This window comes from Orbicella franksi, chromosome 1, assembly GCF_964199315.1.
Source record: "Orbicella franksi chromosome 1, jaOrbFran1.1, whole genome shotgun sequence".
In the NCBI taxonomy this organism is placed as follows: domain Eukaryota; kingdom Metazoa; phylum Cnidaria; class Anthozoa; order Scleractinia; family Merulinidae; genus Orbicella; species Orbicella franksi.
In genome coordinates this window covers 14,590,593-14,611,356 of record NC_138145.1, presented here as the reverse complement: position 1 = coordinate 14,611,356, position 20,764 = coordinate 14,590,593, and the positions used below count along the sequence as shown (strand labels likewise).

General features: G+C 39.0%; 1 protein-coding gene across 1 annotated transcript; it reads right to left on the bottom strand.

Annotated features, from left to right (window-relative positions):
• Positions 1–3,460: 3,460 nt before the first annotated feature.
• Positions 3,461–20,560, bottom strand: LOC145478045 (uncharacterized). The gene is made up of 12 exons (XM_081455941.1): positions 19,853–20,560; positions 19,215–19,266; positions 13,774–13,863; positions 11,536–11,676; positions 11,197–11,291; positions 10,312–10,383; positions 9,324–9,369; positions 9,026–9,058; positions 8,702–8,731; positions 7,725–7,748; positions 7,299–7,418; positions 3,461–6,759 (listed from the first exon to the last, which is right to left on the bottom strand). The coding sequence occupies exons 1-12, from the start codon at positions 20,105–20,107 to the stop codon at positions 6,593–6,595; spliced, it is 1,125 nt and encodes a 374-aa protein (XP_081312067.1). The 5' UTR covers positions 20,108–20,560; the 3' UTR covers positions 3,461–6,592.
• Positions 20,561–20,764: the final 204 nt, after the last annotated feature.

Here is a 20,764-nt window from a genome sequence, read left to right as displayed (position 1 = left end):
CTCCTTGTTTCTCAGTGAATATTTGGTGTCTGTCATATGGAGGAGGTCTGCAATATATTTCGGACAAACGTATTTTTTTGCCTTGTACATAAAAACAGCCATTTGCTGTAACCGTCTGTTACGTAGGGTGCACAGATTAGCCATACTCAGTAATTTATCATTTTGAACTGTTCAACAGATAATCCACACAAGTACTTAAATGTATTTGGCTTCTTAATGAGATTGGAGTAGCTAAATTGCTCTTGTTGTAGCCTTTTTACAGCAATCATCAGTTCGTCATTTTGTTTATTAGTATTTTGCTGGGTTTTTTCAATGTTTCGCAATTTAATTTTTAAACTGAGATTTTCAGTCCTCAGTTTTTTAACCATGTCTTGAGCATTGGTCAGCTGCTCGGTGATAGCTGCTTATCTTCTTCCAACGCACCCAAACGAGTAGATAGCTGTCATTTAGATAACTTCCTTGACCTTTCAGCAGTTGGCTGATCTCTTTCTGTTGGAGCTTCTCTTTTTTTAGATCCAGAAACGACAGAGCCCCGCTTGGCCAGAAAAAGTTTCCATTCGAGACTACTTACTTTTCGTTTGGCAGGCTTTGTTGCTTTTCTCTCTAGTTGAGCTTTCGCCTTTTTAAGCTTTTTTTTTTTCCAGTGTCACTAATTGAGAGGCTGGGGTAGGGATGTCAGGAAAATCAGCACTCGCGTTCTCTCTATATACCCGGCTCCAATGTTCCCCACAAATATGGCCAGAATGCCAGGTTATACCCGTCGTTTAAAGAATCCTGGTGTAGGCAGCTTGAACCTCAGGGTCACGGGGCAAACGATAAAACCTGGTCGATTCCCCTTGAGGATTTCGAGTTCGTAAATTGTTGGTACAGAACGCTGAACAACAAAACCACTTCACCATTCTTTCTTGTCACACTGCCGCCATATTTGTTGTTGTCCCTACAAACCGCGAGGCTAGTACCCAGGCTTCCCGGTATGAAAGTCCCTAAGGGGACAACCCCAATACTAGAAATAGCGCGCGCTTACGGTCTTCGTCCCCGATTATGGCTCCTGACTTAAAGGCAATAAATTAAAAAACGAGGCACCTAAAAAGTAAAAGCTACGGCGTGCAAAATCCAGTCTGACTTTTGGTAGTTTTGCAGTTTTCCCATTGTTTCGAGTATTTAAAGCGTTATGATGTAATCGGTGAAAATAGTCTTTAAATGGAAAGCATGCAGCTCCATTAAGGCAGTCAAATACAAAGCAGCACGCTCTTTTTTGTAAAAAGTTATCAACAGTTAAAAATCGAAGATCACAGTTCTGCGAACTACATTTTGGGGAAATGATTTCGAGGCTTCGGGTCTCAATGGAGCGGATCATGCGTTTGCGGGACTCTGACCATCCAAGACTAGTATAGCCGCAATACGTAAATATGGGGATAATCATCGATTGGTAAATTCGTTGGGCAGTAAAAGTATCAATACTGGAACGGATGCGCCGTAAGAGGTTCACTCTTCCTGCTGCCTTCTTGTAATTTTTTTGAAAATGAGTTTCAAAATTAAGTGTCGGGTCCAGATGCACGTCGAGGTACTTATAACATGTGGTGGTGTTGATGAGAAAACCGTTGACTGATAGCTTGACTTGACAGCCTTGAAACAGATTCAACCGCTTACCGGTACCAAACAGCATCACCTCAGATTTTCCTTTCTTCAGATTAGAAATAAGTTCATTATCACGAAACCAGTTAGAGAGATTATCTAAGTCCTGTGAAAGGCTGCTTTGTATCGCATCGATATCATTTGAGGATGTAAAACTCACCGTATCGTCAGCGTAAGTGATAATCTTACAATGACGAAGGGAACTATGCACATCATCAAAGAGGATGAGAAAAAGGAGGGGCCCAAGAATACTTCCTTGAGGAACTCCAGTGTTAATTGGATTTGGTTCAGAAAGCACACCGTGAAATTGAACGATCTGCTCGTGATGGAATAAATAAGTGGTAAAAATTACCGATAAACTCCCTTTTGCTTGCGTGAGGTTTATTGTGAAATACATTGAAGAGAATATTGAAAATTTCAATACACGCCTGATCTCGAGAGGCTACCCGGAGCAAATGGTAAAAAAGACCCTCCGAGAAATTAAATATAAAGACAGAAAAGAAGCTCTAAAGCAGAAATCGAAAATTGTAGAAGGAACTATTACCCTTCGTGTCGGGCAATTTCACTCAACCGTCAAAACCAAACTCTGGAGAGCATAATCACGCACAAATGGCACTTTTAAATACAAATACTCAGAGATATATTCAAGGAACCGCCCTTGATCTGTTACAGAAAAGGAAAATCACTGAAATACGTGCTTGTAAAAGCAAAACAAAGGCTTTGAGCAACACAGTAGCCACACAGCATGAGTCGCGCGGACTCATTTGTCATTAAATCAACTCCTGACAGTACAATGATCGCCACCGGGCTTATTTCCAGTATTATTGCTTTCAAATAAGCCAAAAGTAGCCTGTACACAACTTAAAAGGGGTTATTTTCTCTCGATTTATACCTAATTAATTTTGTAATATTTTCAGACCATTACGCGATGTAAATTTCACAATAAACCTCACGCAAGCAACGGAGTTTATCGGTAGATTTTGTCACATATTTCACGGTTATTCAAACAAAAATTAAACTTACATATTCGACATATCAACATTGCCCAAATCCATTTGCGATAAAAAAGACAGCGAAAAAGCGTTGATCTCTCTCAAAAATCGTTTTCTCGTACCTCGAAACAACTTTTCGCCATACATTTCCTTCTAGCGACTAGCAATGTTTGCCCCCTGACGATCTCAGAGTTCTTCGCGCAAACACGGGTATCCGATTACTGGCAACTCATTCATTGCCTGTCTAGTATTTTGTAAGTATAGGTAATCATACGGTTTCGAGTTCAATTTGGAATTAATTTGCACGAGTGAGTTTTTCAAAAAGTTGAAATTGCATGAGCCGCTTCGGCGAGTGCAATTTCGGCTTTTTGAAAAACTCACAAGTGCAAATTAATTCCAAACTGAATGAGAAAAACGATATGATTACTTATTAATAATATAAACATGAAAAGATTTGCGCGGAGCAAGTGCCGGAAGACCTTTCTTGAAGCCATTTTTTCGCATTCGAGAAAAGTTTTTTCAAAGTTTCCACAACACATTTTCGTCATCATTTTACGTAATATCATTGGTAATTGGGAATTAATATAATATCAATTATATTTTCCTCATAATTATGTACCATTTGTTTAACACTTTTACGAGGTGCTGGAATAGGTTTTTTTTATTTTTGTTGATCTTCTAATAATAGATCAATTAATTGTTTTTTTGACAATTTACTCAATTCTGATTTATTGATCATTACTATATTACAGTTAGGTTTTTTAAAATAATTTTAATTTTTCACATTCATTACTACCAATGTATTAATGTCGATTTTTCTTTAAGTGTCTTTCAAAAGCTCTGTTTTGCAAATGGTGAATGATTTTTTTTTTGTGTGGAGGCCTGGGACAGTCCATTTTATGCTGTTTCTGAAACGAAGCATTTTTTGATTTCTAGAGACCTGGCAAGAGTATATTTTAATCATGAGCCGGCTCTGCGAAGTGTTTTCTGGCAGAAGGATTTTTTTGATTTACCGAGGGCAGGGAGACATGAAATTTGCTCGCGAGAGGGCTTGAATAGAAAGTGCTATTAAAGTACTTGAAAATCGGGTTTTTCGAGGTGAGGCCCGGCGAGGGTATTGAAGGGTATTTGGCCCGTTATACGAAGTCCTAAAATCGGCATTCATATAACTACTTGCCCGCTCACGGAGCTAGCGATATATGGGTTATTGACCAAGTGTCAGGTCACGTTTGATCACGTTTCCAAACACGCGAGACCAGAGGTGAAACTACGATTCGTAGCGGAGAATTTTTGACGAACTTTAAGGCGTTTGGGAATGTGGTCAAACACTGTCTTGAGTACTTGATATCATGCTTTTTCAATCGAAACTTAAACTAACGAGAAAACGGAGAAATAAAATCTTAAAGATCTATGCTAATAAGGCCAGAGATCCAAAACCAGTCAAAGTCATGAATTCCTTTGTTTTTACTTGATGAACTATTAATGAGCTTGAGATATATAAGAATATAACATATAAAAGAACCCCAATTGTGTCTTTAGTAGAAGTTTTATTATATGGCTGTGTCTCACAAGGACTGGGAACTACCGAATTCACGAAATTGATTGCCTGAAATAGATATTGACCACGGTCTAGATTTTCCCGTCTAGACCGGCATCTAGACCGATTTCATTTTGAGTTGAAAAAGTAGCAAACTAAAATACAAAAATGTTCACCATTTTCTTTTATTTTCTTCTCAGTCATTTATGGAAGTGCCAAAAAGCCTGATGACAAATAAAAAAGTAAAGAGGACAAGCAAATTTCGGCAGGTTTAAGTTAAGCTCATCGCCGTCCGCAAGCAAAATGTCAGCAAACTAGTTACATTAAACGAATTATAGTTTTCTTCTTTGCCATATAATAAACATCTTATTAACCGAGCTAAGTCGGTCTGCATGGGAGAATCTTGACCTCGGTCGTGTGTACAGACCTCACTGCGTTCGGTCTGTACTCACGACCTCGGTCAAGATTCTCCCATACAGACCTCCTGCTCGGTTAATAATAGCTAAATTTAGGTTAAACTTTTAATCTGGTAATAAAGCTTGTTGTTGTTCTTGTCCCTGATTCGATGACCAAACTTGAGAAAGTTGTTCAGTTACAAGCTATTGAGTATAGTCCTTTGCTAAGGTAAGTCTAACAACTAAGCGAAAATGAAGAAAACATTGTAAAACTCCTTTTTTGTCTCAGGAGCTGCACAAAGCAACATTTTGTTGTCAGCAAAATAGGATCCTAAACAACATTCTGCGAATTGTCCGAGTTATATTACATACATTATACTTAACACATTAAGAGGACAAAGCTACTTATTATATAAACACGAGTGTTTAACTGGAAAATACACCAATCGTAAAATTCATACGAGACTCGGGTGGCGTATTTTCCATATCTTCACTAGTGAAGATATTGATGACTTCACTGATATCATGATTGGCCCTTAAACTGTCCTTTTTTCGGTGTATGATCGAGACATCTTCGGATCTTTCTCGAAAGTCTTCGGCAATCTTCGGTTGTCTTCAATAATCTTGGAACATTTTTTGGAACATTTTCGGAAACTTTCGCGTGGCCTTCGGACAATTTTGGGGAATCTTCGGAAATCTTCGGAAATCTTTGGAAAATCGTCCAAAACGTCGTTATCGAAAATGAAAAAACATTGTTAAACTCCTTTTTTTAACTTGTCTAGGGAGCTACACAGAGCAACATTTTGTTGTCAGCAAAATAGGATCCTAAACAACATTCTGCGAATTGTCCGAGTTATATTATATACATTATACTTAATACATTAAGGGGGCAAAGCTATTTAACATATAAACACGAGCGTTTTACTGGAAAATACACCACTCGTAAAATTCATACGAAACCACATCCGGGACTCGGGTGGCGTATTTTCCATATCCTCGGTAGTAAAAATATCGATGACTTCACTGATATCATGTCTGACTCCTTAAACTGTCCTTTTGTTGGTGTATGATAGAAACATATTCGGATCTTTCTCGAAAGTCTTCGGCAATCTTCGGTTGTCCTCGATAATCTTCGAAAATGTTCGGAAAATTTTCAGAAACTTTCGTGCGCCCTTCGGATAACTTTGGGGAATCTTCGAAAATCTTCGGAAATCTTTGGAAAATCGTCCAAAACGTTATCGATTTGTTTATGTGATAAACCAAATGAAACATGGTTGCTTGTAGATATGAAATATCTCTTCACGTGTTCAATTTTATATTTCACTCGTTCGCTGCGCTCAATCGTGAGATGTCGAGTTGAACACTCGTAGAGATGTTCCATACTTCTACTTCATATTTCTACGTGCGCCCATGTATTATCCTCTTTGTTTTATGCCTTCTTAAAACGTGAGGGATTTTTGAGAACACCAGCGACGTTTAATTTGAAAGGCAAACTGGGCGTAATAACAATAATAATAATAATAATAATAATAATAATAATAATAATAATAATAATAATAGTAAACTTTACTGAGAGGGTGACACATGATAGTATGAACTGATAAACCAGTGGCCCTCTGTGCTAAATATCTACGAGTAATTATAAAATAACTAAGAATGACCTGTGAGTGTTCTGCGCGTTTATAAATCCGATTAATTACGGAGCTTGCCAAGTGTTTTACGACTGATGTAAAACATACTTCAGCTTCAATCTTAACTTACACCCTGCCTTCTATTTCCATATGATTTGATTTTAAAACCTTAATTAACTTCAAATGCCAAGTCTTTCTTTCGATTGAATTGGAATAATCGACGAAAGACTTATTTTTGAGAGTGCTAGGGAGCTTGTCTTTGGATACATTATCTATTCTTATGACAATCGCACTGTTATATCCCTCTTTAACGTTTTTGTAAATAGCTTGATCTAACTCATATTTGCAAAACTTGCTCGTGAAAAAATTCTTGGATACCACCGCTATTGTGTTTCTGCTTGTTTAGACACTGTCAGTCATGTTTTCCACAAAAGGTTTCCCAGGCTCAAAATCTCTGTAATGGACGCAGCATTTCAAGCCATGTTCCACCTCAAGGATAGGAAGAAGGGTTCCATCCACCCAGCTCTGGTCTCTATTGTTGAATATTATAAAAGCGTCGTAACGAAAGTCTGAAAATAAAGTATTCATTAATTTCTTCATAATAATTTTTTTGCATTAATGGTTCCGCGCATGTGTAAGAAGATATGGTGATTGCAAGAAGTAACATTTCCTCTTTTTTTACTGAACCGCATGCAGCTAAACAATCTCAGAGGGACTGAACCTGTAAATAACCCGTAAATTCAGGGAAATCAGTCAAGAATTTACGCAGAGAAATTCAAACTTATAGTATGGCCATCAAAATTATCCGATCCAAAGGATTTAGTCTGGACTCACGCACCAGTCATCTACTCGTACCTGATCGGTTAATAAACAATGGAATGGAGCTAGAGGTGAATGGGATTCGGCGGAATATACGCAGGGAATATAAGCTCCGTTGCTGCGTTCACGCGACTGACCGTTGTGAATAGGATTAATCATGTAACAAAGTCATGTGTACGTATTACCATAACATACACGAGGTGGCCATAACTCGTTCAACGGCCATATACTTCATTTGTACTAAAGACTTACAAAATTGATCTCAAATAACATGAAAGCGGACACAAACCTGCCGGACAAGATGACAGACCAGAATGTCTGCTGCCTCCCTTACGGAAATACTTGTAACGAAGTACACAGGCAGTCGTGGCGATAACTGCCATGGTTCCGATGACAATTATAACGTATACTATTGAATAAAGGAAGAAAGTGATTGTAATTGTAAGGTTGTGTCATAGGTAGGTAATGGCAAAGGCCATGCCTATTATATATTGAGGCAAAGACGCTATTTAAATAGAGTGTGAATAATTCACCATTACACATTTTCGTTAAAAAATACTACTTTTCGCCTTTCGCGTGTCACAAGCATAATCATCATCATCATCATCATCATCATCTTGGCTAAACTGGGAAATAACGCTTAAACTTACAAATCGTCCCACAGACATATTTCCTACACACAATCTGAAACGTTAAGCCTTGAATGCATAAATACCTGTTTTATTGATTGTAGGAGAATCTTTGGTTGATTTCATTAAAAAAGAAGAAAACAAAATCATTAATGAAAGGGAACTTTGAGATAATGTCACTAATATTAATTTAGATTTACACCTTTAGAATTCGCGCTAGTACGCGTTAGTTGTACATGCAACAAAAGCGTAGCCTTCAGGAGCAGGCGGATTAAGCCTCGCGTTTTGCTCCGCAAATCCGCCTGTTCTGTAGGCTAGACTGTAGCCTAGCGAAATAAAAATGAAAACAATACAGCTACCGGGACTGTTTGCTAATGTTAAAGTTGAAAAACTACCTGTGCGATATAAAGCCCTGGGCGGGAGTTATTCAGTTTTATCCCAAGTATAAAGCAATGCGTGGCTCGGCCTGGTCTCCACTTAATTTCTGAATCCTGCTGTTTTAGTGCTGTCATTCAGATGACCAACACTCGTGTGGCTTCAGGGAAGGGAATGATCCCGGGGCTTTTGTAAGTAAGAATAAGTAGCTACTGAGTGTTCATCGAGGACTCTTACTGGAAAATAGGTATATACGTGTTGATGCAAGTAGTTTATGTCATATTGCTAACCAGGTTACCGCCAGCTTTCTACATAATAAAGCTAACCAATGAACCAATTAAATACCTTCTAACTCTATTTGTTAGAATTGCCAGAGCAATCGAAATCACCTTAGTGCTTTTAAGGTCAAAGGGGAAGGACAATTAACACGGGCTTCAGGTTTTGCTTATAACTGCAATTCGCCGGCACCCTTATCCCATTTAGCAACCTAAGTGAGGTAGTTTGTGTCTTTTGGACAAGTGTGCAAGTATACAAAAACCTATGAAAATGTGCGTCTAGACCGGGACCCCGAGATCAGTATCGATCATTAATACCGGCAACGCGGTAACGGTGGTAAGGCCATTGAACCTCCCAATCATCTATTCAGGTGCGGTTTATTTCTGTTTTTCCTTCCTTCTATTTAGCTCACCTGTAGGTGTAGGTGTAGGTGTTGATATACCTAAACAAAAACACAAAGCATCTTTTTTAGGTTGATATATCATATTCATGTAAGGCAAATGTACACTGGTCGCTGGATGATTACCAAATGAATTAAAATCATGATAACAGTCGGTTATATTATAGCCGTGAAGGAATGTGTAATCATGGAGCATGAACGTGACACTTAACAACCTAAGTTTTCTTTAGCCCGATGGGTTACCAGGAATTGTAGTATTGGGCTCCGCTAGCGCACCTTCGTCGGCTCGCAGGAGCTCCGCTATAACTTTCACAATGTTAGTTTCGACGGCCTTACCTGTCTGTGTAACATTTCTTGGATGTACTGTCTCTGAAGAAGAAAATAGAAAAAATAAAGAAATAATAACTTTGAAATTAAGACTGATTAATGGTAATAAAACTATCTAGGAACAATTTTACACATAAGATTTTGACTAATTTGAAATGCCTGTTTAAAGTAAAACTGACGCCGTAAGTTTAGGCGATATGGATATCATGAAGAGCGATCAAGTAACGGAATCATTTGCCAACACAGTTGAAAGATACAAAACGTATACTCCCAATTAATAAGTACCCATATTTGTCAGCTGACTTACCATTTAAATGAATTTCTGCGATCGACTGACAAGGAAGAGCAATAACCTTTAGATACCACGGAAACAATGAAAAAAAAAAAAAAAGAAAGAAAGAAAGAAAAGAAAAGAAAAGAAAAGTCAGTGGGTTAGTAATAAACACTCACAAAATATAATACATTTATTTCATCTAAACAAACCATCAACTGGATGATGCCAGGGATCACGCTGATTATTCTTCCAACAGTCTTTTGGCTCTACTTTACTCGTTTTGATCAGTCCTTATGGCGCCATGAGATGCATGAGGCCAAAGGCCTCCGTAATACAAATAATTCACAAATATTGGACGAGGTCGAGCCAAATATTATGATTTTTCAGTGGCGAGCAGATCAATTATTTGCAGAAGCAGAGGGCGGTCAAATACTTGATCTGCGAGACACTGGCAAACACGATATTTTGCGACAATCAAGTTCAAGAGCTGTTTTATTTTTCGGTCACCAAGTTTGTTTTCACATTTATGTTTTCACTAACATTTAGGGACGCGATCTGCCATTGTTTGTCACACAAGAGCGAATGGTAAAAGAAGAGAATAGCCAAAACTGAAAATTTATTCATCCATGCGGTATTGACGTTAAAACAGGCTTACTAACTAGCTAATTGCTACTTTTGTTGAAGGATGGCGAGTAAATCAAATAACAAACTGTTTCCATGTATCTGGATACATGACATCATTTTAAGCCCAAACGTCATTGTCTCGGTAATCATTGATTAGAACACCCTAGGCCGCAATCACGTGATTATACCACTATATCATTGTACAGAAGACTAGCTTTGTTCAGTTCTAATAAGGCAGTTGTGTAAAGCATATGTCCTGATTCATTTGCGCACTCTATAGTGGTACTCCGAACCCGAATACACAAAATTTACATCGCTGAATTTAATTTAAATTTAATAAGTAAAATTCAAAACCACTGAAGACTTCTGTCACTGTTGCAATTCTTATAATACTTACACAAAATTTGAAATACAAGTCGTTGTTTACGATACTTGATTCAGGTTCATCATAGGTAACGAACGTCTCGTTCTTCGAGAGCGCAAAGAAATAAACAAACAAACAAACAGTTATCAGCAAGTTAACAAACCTCAAAGCAGCGTCCATACAGCTTGTCATACTTCATGTTTCAAGATGATTTGGGAATAATTTTTTCCTAGTTTTATGTCTATTCACTGATATATAATTACCCCGTTTGCATTCCCAGGTTTAAAAGGGCTTAGTATAAAGAAGGTATTTCAAATATATCCAAAAGTATCGAAAATTACTTTTTAAGCAGGAGGAAAGAAGCACTCAGTAGGGGCAAAACGACTTTAACAGTGTGCACCTCATTGCTTAGTGTTAGTAGCTGAGAGTAATGTCTGATGCTTCGCAAACCCGATGGCGTTCGACGTTCTCTGTCTTCCCGGCCCTGATAAAATGTACACCTCCATGCCTCTAGTAGATTTGAAAATTTCCGTGTGCGTAAGATGGGGATTGCATGGGGATAGACGTCGTTTATGTTTCCATACGATCGATTTGGCGGAGTCGGGCAAACCAGTATAGGTGGTTAATTAATCGTGGGTCTGGATGATATTTAACAGGGGATCTTTCTATTAAATGCCTGGCGAATATCTTGGTTTTAGCAGATATGATATAGGGCGGAGTAGCGACTTTATGTAGCCGCATTATTAACTGGGGCAGTAGTAGTGTGAACAGGAGAAAGAAGTGGTGGTGTCAGAAATTCACTGAATTAGCAGTAGAACGTAGAACCAGCAAACTAGTAGCAGTATTAGTAGTAATTAATAGTAGCAACAGAAGAATCACTTAAAAAAACAACAACATTCAAAATAAAATTCTTGATACCTTTTGTCGCCTTATGTATCTTATCGCATTACTCCGTAAATAGTTATTCCAGTAGATGAAGGCATATCCTGTCAGTGTAAAGTCCACAAAGGATTCTAATGCGTAAATGGCCAGAAAGCAAAAAGTTAATTTTAATGCAGATCAAAACGAACTACGACGAGAGCTGGCATGGTGAGAGTATGTGAAAGTTCTCAGCACCCGTCGATGCGTCCAATCGATTCATTTGAACTCAGAGTTTAGGCAGCCCTCGCTGACTTAGAAATTAAAATTTGCATTGTATATTCATTGAGTAAATTAATGCGTCTGGTCTCGGACTATTAGAATGTAATCTAGACTTACCGTTTAAGGGTTTCCACGATATGTTATAATACCATCTGTTTGAATTCTCATATTGAAAGTAATTTATATTTTCCACAGTTGCGTACTTGTTTTTGGTGGCATTTGTTGCAGCTTGTGGACATATTTCTTGTGCCCGACCATCTGCAATATATCAGAATCTAAATATCTATATGTAACAAAAAATACATCAAAGGGCCATCAAAGGGCCCTATGGGCAATACGAAGACTACGAAAGACTACGAAATGGAAACGAAAACAGCACTCAAACTTCCTAAGCATCTGGATTCACTGGAAGCTAGTGCTACCTAAGAGCGCTACGAATTACACTGCAAAATTAAGGAGAAACAGAGACGATTGATCAGTTTGTGAACAACCTACGTAGGCTCGCATCAACTTGTGCCTTTCAGGTACGTAAACTGAAGAGTTGATAAGGGATCGCATGTTGGAATACAAGGCAGATTAGTGGGAGAATCTAAACTATTGTACCCCTCCTGCCACGAACATTTACAGGAGTAGTGAAGCATCTGAGCAAAACTGAGAAACTGCGGAAGTTGGGAACTGGCAGAGAGCCCACGGGTGAAGAAGTACGCTATTACTCAGCGTGGCATGAGAGCAGGGGCGTAGCCAGGATTTTTCAAAGGGGGGGGGGTGGGGTCACACTGTGTCCAGATGAGGGTTCTCACCAGATTGTCATGTCGGGGGTCACGGGCACCCCAGGACCCCCCCTCCCCCCCCCTCCCAGCTACGCCCCTGCAGAGACTCGGGCAAAGAAACCTTGCTTGCCATCGGCATGTTCTTCGTGTGTGTGTTTTTTATTATTATTATTATTATTATTATTATTATTATTATTATTATTATTATTTTATTTCTTTTTTTAGTAAAAAAAATGATGGAGTGTTTATTCTGACAAAAACTAGAGCTAAGCTTTACAAAATGCTATAATATTTACATAATTTGATGTCTGTTGAACCTGTAAAACATGTTTCCGTATCTAATCATGATATCATGGTTACTACAACTAATACTAATACTACTATCATCATCATAACATTAATTAACATATTCCATACAAATTGGTATATACAAGGTAAAAGTAAGTAAAAGAAATAAACTATTAAAACCTATTTCAAACCTATTATTATTATTACTGTTTCGAATATTTAACAATTATTTCACAGCGCGCGTTGGATATGAGTTGGCAATAATCACCTCATATCCAACAGGCGCGAATGAAACAATTGTTTTATTAAAAACGCCCCCAAAATATAGAAAAATAGACTAAAATTAAAATAAAAAAAGCCAAAAATTAAAAACAACAATAACAACAACAAAAAAAACTCGCGCGTACGCTCACCTTATTTTTGGAGCATGGTATAATGGCTCATAACCCATGATGGCTAAGCCAATGAAAACTCTCGAATTGCATTATCCAATGATCCAGTTTTAAATACAGTTTCATAGCACAAATACCATGCATACATTACAGCCTTGTCTCCAATTCTGAAGTGCCCCTCACCTAGAGTTACATAACTTTAGGATACAGTCATACTACAGTATAGGGTCGTATACTTTAGGAAAGGATAACAAAGTACTATGTAATTTATTTTTTTCGCATATTTGCGAATCTGTCTGTCTCGAGACTTTGACAACTGACATCGTTCTGGGCATCTTGACACGGTCTATTTCCTATTAAATTCCCGGAAATGACTTTTCCATGGGACGAAATATTAAAAGTCAATGTAGAGCGGTTTTCAAATTGACTCTCGTAACCGACCAAAACCAAAGTAAACACTCAAGCCAATCACAAAGTATAAAGACAATCCCATGAACCAATCAAAACTCGAACTAAATGCATGTAACTGACACGAAGCGCGGGAAAACGTGTGGGAACGAGTCACGATTGGGTTTTGGTTTTATTTCTGATTGGATTATTGGCTTTCGATATGCAAGGGCGTGATTGCAAAACCCTAAAGCGATCTTTTCGGACGGAAAACTGCGGGAAAAACGGCGAAAACTTACCTTCCCTGTATTACAGTTCAGCGTTAGACATGACGAGCTTAATTAACTTTGGTCGATCTAACCTCGTTTTCAGTTCGGCTGGTGAAAAGTACGGCGTTAAACCCAGGTTTAAAGCAATTTTCTCCCACTTCTTATATTCAACGTCCTAGTCCCAAGCGAGTAAACACCATTCTTGGTATCCCCAGGTAAATGTTAATATTTGATTATACATTTTCTTACCATTTACATTACGCCTTTTTCTCTTGGGAAATGGTAATAAAAGTTGATTTTCCACGATACTTGAGCCTTTTTCGTAGAATTCTAATTTGTCTGCAATTACAAACACGAACAGGCACTGATCAGTAAAGATGCCGGTTGACAGGCTACCTGTAGTCGACAGTTGCTACGTGTTTCGTTTTCCCGCAAATCAGGGAACAGTTAATTAATTACATAATCTTGCACTGAGCTACAGGAAGTACATGGGTGATTGTCCAAGGAACAAGGAGAAAGTCACAAGGGATTTCGTCTCGGGAGACAGCGGGTCTTATAATTCAGTCTTAAAATTGTCCATCACGACGTCGGAACCCAAGCTAAATCGAAGTTGTCTGCCAATTCGGTATCTGTCAATACCACTGGTGAAAACTACTGGCAATATGAGATGGGTGTAGGAGCCGTTGAGATGGACTAAGCTTTAAAATGATACCAAATTGATGCCCATTGAAAAGTCACATGACGAGTTTTTCACTTTCAAAAAACCCTGTATAAGTATGTACAGGAGCCCATTGCACCTAGTATGAACATTATATTTAAAGCACGATGTTCGTGTGAATTTGGTCGATAGTAATTGTGTTGAGATGGGTGTAGACGTCGTTGAAATGACTAAGAAAACAGCAAGTTTTAAAATCAGTACCGAGGTAGTAATAACAAAAATGTCAAGATACGAGTTGTATTTCCTTGGGAACAAACGATAAGTAGAACATATGCATCTTTTAAGTTGACGTGAGAGTTCGGAGAAGATTAAAAGTGTTGAATGCACCTAGAAAATGTTTTTGGACAATTGGTAAGGGTATTTCACTGATTTTAAGCACTAATTTTCACTGCTGACTTTTAAGGTGATTCCCTAGTAAAAGAACCCGCCATAGATTTCCGATGAAACTTGGTATGCTGTTCTTACAGGACAAGGAGATATTAAAAACGTAGTAAAAAGAGGGGGTCACCGTCCTTGTTTTCCCGCCACAATGCTGAGAAATACGGCTATTTAGGTGACGTTTGGTAATCTCTGTGCGCAACAAATAAGCTCGATTATTTTTCAATGCAACGTGTTATATCACAGAGAGTTTGGCTTTCTTTGATTGTTCATTCATCTACGTCCCAGAGAAAATGTCTTCAAATAGCCTGCATTTTTTATCCTTTAAGGACGGTGCCTACTTTTGTTGGTGCGCACACATTCTGTGCATCACGCAAGGCATGGTTTAAGCGCCACGCGCGCGCTAGGGTTGACAATGAGGCAATCAACTACGCTGCCAAATACACGACTAAAATGAAAGCAAAATTTTCCTCAGTGACCAAATCAAGTTTAATGAACCTGTACTTAAACCAGGAATACCACAATAGTAGCATATCGCTAAGCACCAACTGATACCGTCTTCCGGCTGAAAAACTAACTCTTATCTCTCGAAAATTATACTGAAATCCAATTGTAAACACGTACCTGCAGATGACGTAGTGCGCGCGCAAAACAAGTGCGAGATACGCAATTGTTTTACTTACCAGGGAGGTGACAGGGAAAAATGTAACGGGCACCGTAAAAGGTTTTCAAAAAAGATGAATAACTTTTAAAAACGCGTGGTTACCCCTACATTTTATGTTACGAAATGGAAGTGGCAAGCCTATTCGACACGTGGTTAGTTTCTGGTTGTGAGCAAAAGGTGTTTAGACTGTATTTCAGCCGAGCCCGAGGAAGGCTGTCAGAGACGCTAAGAGCTTTGTTGCAACGATTTTGTTATTAAAACATATCAAAAATGGTTTTTATGTTACCATTTACCATGCAGTTTTAAGGTCTTTATAAATGTGTTTGCTTTTCTGTATGCAAAGGCGAATTCAAAGGAAATCTCTCAGGAAATATTCTTTTCTTCTTTTTCAGAAAAATGCTGATGTCAGCATTTTTGTTGAGATTCAAGGCTAATTATCTCGAAAAAATGCGTGGCTACCCCTAGTTTTCGTTGTGGATTTCAACAGCCGTTGAAAAGATCTACTTTTTCCGCATGGTCCTAACCTGGCGCAAAAACCTTTGTATTTAGTAGGCACCGTCCTTAAAGGAAACGATTTGGATACGCGCTGTTGAGCCCGTTATGTCTCCCTCTGTAGTATTTATTTCATTTGCTAAAAAAGTAGCCATAGATTTCTGCTAATTTTTTTCTCAGTTATTGAGGATATTGTTCTCATTGAAATTATGACATAAAAAGTGGGGGTCACAATGCTCCTTTAAGAGAAAAGGAGCATTTATTTCGCTATCGAGCGTAGTCGAGGGAAATGTGTGCGGACTAATGACGCAAAAATTGTGCGCAGTAGGGTTGCACAATGCAATACTAAGGAATCACCTTAATTGGAATTGGCAGACCATTTTCGTATTCCCGGTATTGGGCTGGAACTAGCTTGCAACTGAGGCTAATGCGGGGAGTCTTACACTCTATAAACTTTGTTATTTTCAAATCATATTTAAATAAAAAAAGGGCATGCCCGCAACTAGCAAAGGCTAATCTAGGCGGGCCATGCTTTAATAACCGAATTACTAAAATACACGAAATCAGTGTTTTCAAATGCAAATGAGATTCATCCCTTTCTAATGATATTCCCCAGCATGAGCCTCCATTGCAAGCTAGTTCTATTCCAATACCGAGCACGGGTAAAAATTGGTTCGGCACGGATTGAGAAAAGTCACTTACACAATAACAGTATCTTTACGGTGAATATATATACATTTATTATATGGAGAAGAGTGTTTTACTGGGAACTAAACCACTCGTAGATTCCATACGCCACTTCATCCAGGACCCGAGTGGCGTATTTTCCGTATGTCACCTTTGTGAGTGTCGTATCGTTCAATGACGTCACGATTCCCGCCTTTTGCTTTTGTTGAATTGGTTTCAATATTTAGTCTCCATATAATAAAAAGAACATTACACGTTGGCTCGAAGATATGAATTTTATGTTCTTGCCACTCGAACATAAAATTCATATCTTCTCGCCACCGTGTAATATCCTCTCTATATATAAGCAGCGTAAAATTGGTATACCTAACGATGAACTCCCAGTAAGAGATCCAGAGGATACAATGTCTCGACGTGAATTTGTAGTTTAATGTACGATAAGGACGTGACGAAGAGACCAACTCTTGACTGTTCTGGACGAGTTTTAAGCTCTTTTTTTTTTTTTTTTTTTCATTTTGGTAGCCTACCATTTTTACATCGGAGTTGTGCCAAATATTGTGTATTATTAATCGTGTATAAAGGTATCAGTGCACCCCAAATAACCCTCTCTCGTTGGCGCCGCTTTACGGTCGAACGTTAGACGCAAATATTTTCCGAAAGCTTAAGAATCACTGACGAAGGTGTATTCGTTAAAATTAAATGTGTCCCGAATTCAGCGCCCAATTTCCCAAAGTAGAGAGGTTCACCAAGTTTGTTTCTGATTTTGATTGCTCGTCTAGTTTGTTTTTGACACGTAGTTTAACTTTGAGAGTTGATAAAACTTGTATTCTCTTCATTAGAATAGCAAAAACTTACACGATACGTTTTTTTGCCTAATTATCGGGCAACACTCTCCAAATTTCAGCTACAAACGTCGAAAATTCGCCGGAAACGAACTCAAAATGTGCGCCTCACTCGATGAAATTTTCGTTTTGAAATGTGGGAACGAGTTTGGAGATATACGAAGGAAAATATACTCTGGGCTTTCTTCCGATGTAATGCGATAAATACACAAAATTTTGAAAACGATGACCCGTTGATCGACATAGTGAAGGCTCATTTTACTGTACCAATAGAGCTCGTATCAGTTACAAACTGAGAGTCGCGAATGTTTTCTCTGGCGAGATGGTATCCTTTGCAAGATCTGAATTCCACTGTTCATGCCCCCAGGCTAGTGAGAAAATAATTTTCGTTTTGTTTTGTTTTGTTTTGTTCTTTTTGATTTGCAAAACGCCTTAGTTTAAGCCCTAGTTGTCACTAGCGACGCAAGCACAAGCGCTAGCACAAGCGCAAGCACAAGCGCAAGCACAAGCGCAAGCACAAGCGCAAGCACAAGCGCAAGCACAAGCGCAAGCACAAGCGCAAGCACAAGCGCGAGCACAAGCGCAAGCACAAGTGCAAGCACAAGCGCAAGCACAAGCGCAAGCACAAGCGCAAGCACAAGTGCAAGCACAAGCACAAGCGCAAGCACAAGCACAAGCACAAGCACAAGTGCAAGCACAAGCGCACACACAAGCGCAATTGCGAGCGCAAGCGATTGAGATGACCCAAGTGAAAACGAAATTCGACGCAAACATAAGCACAGGCAAAATCATCCGAGTCTTCCGCCATGTTGTAAAACTGTTTAAGCCCGAGGTAATCCGGATCCAGTGTTTTCATCGGCCAAACATAACCAAGAGTGGTAAATATCCTTGTGCTTGTGTTATGCCTGAGCGGTATTTCGTTTTCACTTGTTGCAGTGCAAACGCAAGTATAAGCGCAAGCACAAAAAAAAGGAAATTTTTTATCCTTCCGCTTGTGCTTGCGCTTGTGCTTATGCCTGCATTAAGGCCATTTTCACGGTGAAACAAGAATTATTGTGTTTGCGCACGCCCTTGTGTTTGCGTCGCTAGTGAAAACCAGGCTTTAGAGATGCCGTAGACAACGAAAGAGTACACTCGTAACCAACGTATCAAAATGTAAAGGGAATACACGTGATATCGATTGAGCGAAGATGTTACCGTTACCCCTTCGAACGACGAAAGCCCCAAGGAAATAACGCTTAGAGAATGTCAAACGTCTTTCTTGTCCAGTGCAAACAACTCGAAACAGGAACCTACGCAGCTACGTATCAGCTCAATTCTGATCGAATGTTTTTGAAACCTTTTCCCCCCGAGTGCTTTCTTCGCACTTGCAAAGGGACACGAACTTTCGCGGGAGAACACTCAGAACAGCTCGTCGACTATACCAAACACAAACGTTTGGTATTCGTCCTAGGCCGCAATTGCGATGTAAATTTACTTCTCTTGACAACCCTTTGACAGCTATCAATTACAGGTAATTAATGCAAAGAAAAGTTTCTGTTTTCAACTTTTTAGACTCAATCTTTTTCCGTATTATTTTTCTAAATGGAAGATCGTAAAAGGATCTACCTGAAAAAGCGAAAACCATTTTTTTTTGAAAAAATGGTCAATTTTGGGGATACTGATACCTTAAAATGGAACGCAGTGACGCCGGCCTATCGCCCTTTCAAACTGAACTAAAAACAAATTTCCACTTGTGAAGTCTGATCTCGGTATTCATTTTATCCACAATATCGGACTCCTATGCACTAATTGCTCTAATTAATTCATGATGAATTAATTTAAATATTTTAAAAGTTGTTGTTGTGTCGTACCACAGCAAAAAGTGTATCAGATTAAATTATCTCTTTTGCCTGGAAAGTAAAATTACCTTGTTTATTGCTTGCTAGACACTTTTCAAAACAAGAGTGACGACTTGCTGCCTGTGGGAAAGAAGTAATGGGGTCTCTGTCTACGCAGATAGAATTACAATCTTGGAGGAAAGTATTTAATGAGATCTTGGGATACCCCAGTTAGTTTTATCGTAATGTATCAGTAGTAAAAGAGTACAGATACGTATCATTTCCTTGTTTGATCCCCACAATTCGCACCTTGAGCAAAGCATTGCTCTTAGTATTATTCAATGACACGAGAATTTAAACATGTGACATGTGATCACCCTAGTCAGAGCTATTAAAAACGTCGGTTATCGATCGGTTAGCCCCAAATTTGTTATTTAGTTGTCCTGTTGTACTACTATTCAGAGTAGCCTCTAGTTTTAAATCACTGCAATCGCAAATGTGTGGGGCAGACAGCTGAAAGCAGTAAAAATCACTGAGTGTTTTTTATATATGCAAACCTCCTTGCATATTCAATGACACGTGCTGTTTCACTCCATGGCGTTTTCAATTAACATTTTGCATAGTTGCACGTACTTTGACTGTTTTAAGCGTCATGCATGAAATAACGAGTTAAAATTATGATTTAAACGAAGTAGAAGTGAACAGTGTATTCAGGTTCTCTTGATACCTTGAAAGCCCCATTTGAATCCATCCAGTTGGGATCCATGCGATGGACGCCACAGTTAAGTAAGCAACGTGCCTTTGAGTCAGCTGGTTGAGTGCCAGAATCTTTGGAATCGACTACGCGTCCGCCAGTGCTTCGATATTGCGAAGCTCCAAAACTCTGAAAAAAGCCAAGCAGGCAAAGAATTGCAGCTGCAATGAGCAACATTGCCACCTTTCTCGTGCCTATTCCTTGATCAGAGTACAACTCGCGTGACATGTTGCTGTGTTATTTTAGTATTGTGAATTAAAATTGACAATCAGTACCGCCTATTCGGTTTATTTTACGTCTCGTCATTTACGTCGACGATATAATATGAATAGCTCACATTACTTATGTCTCCTGGTGAGGAGATTGCGTGTCACAAGCAGCTTCGGCTGGATACGTTAACGAGTTTAGGATGGATAATCAGAACTGGGAAAAGTTTTCCCTGTTACTCGCCGTTACAAATAGCTCGTCGACTGACTCGTAATGGCCTCCTGCCTGCGGGCAAATGGCCACCTCGTGATCAAGATTCCCGCCAGACGCATCAGACGTGATACCAGATGCGTTCTGGGTCAATCAAAACTATACGCATGGGTGCCTGAGCGCATATCGGCTACTACTATCGGAAGCTGTAATCTCCGCCCTCTCGATCCAAAGTATTATATTAGGAAATGAATCGCAGTGGTCCAAGGCAAAATTTTCTCTAAGCTAAGCCGAAGAATTTTCAAGTCTTAGCGACAGTGCCTCAAAAGTGCGCCAAGGACGTTGAGGGCGCATGAACCTTGAAAATTTATAATCAAGAACTCAAACCAAAAACGAATTGGAAGAACTCACCTTTACTGATCTCATAAGCGACATATGCAAACAGGCCAGCCGGAAAGTAGGGGGTGC

Bases quoted from the DNA above. Each gene is read 5' to 3' on its own strand.
- LOC145478045 (XM_081455941.1), bottom strand. From the start codon at position 20,107: ATGTCACGCGAGTTGTACTCTGATCAAGGAATAGGCACGAGAAAGGTG. The intron at 8,732-9,025 runs GTAAGGCCGTCG...GTTTTTGTTTAG, and splicing joins AAGAAATGTTACACAGACAG to GTATATCAACACCTACACCT. The intron at 7,749-8,701 runs GTGAGCTAAATA...AATCAACCAAAG, and splicing joins ACCTACACCTACACCTACAG to ATTCTCCTACAATCAATAAA.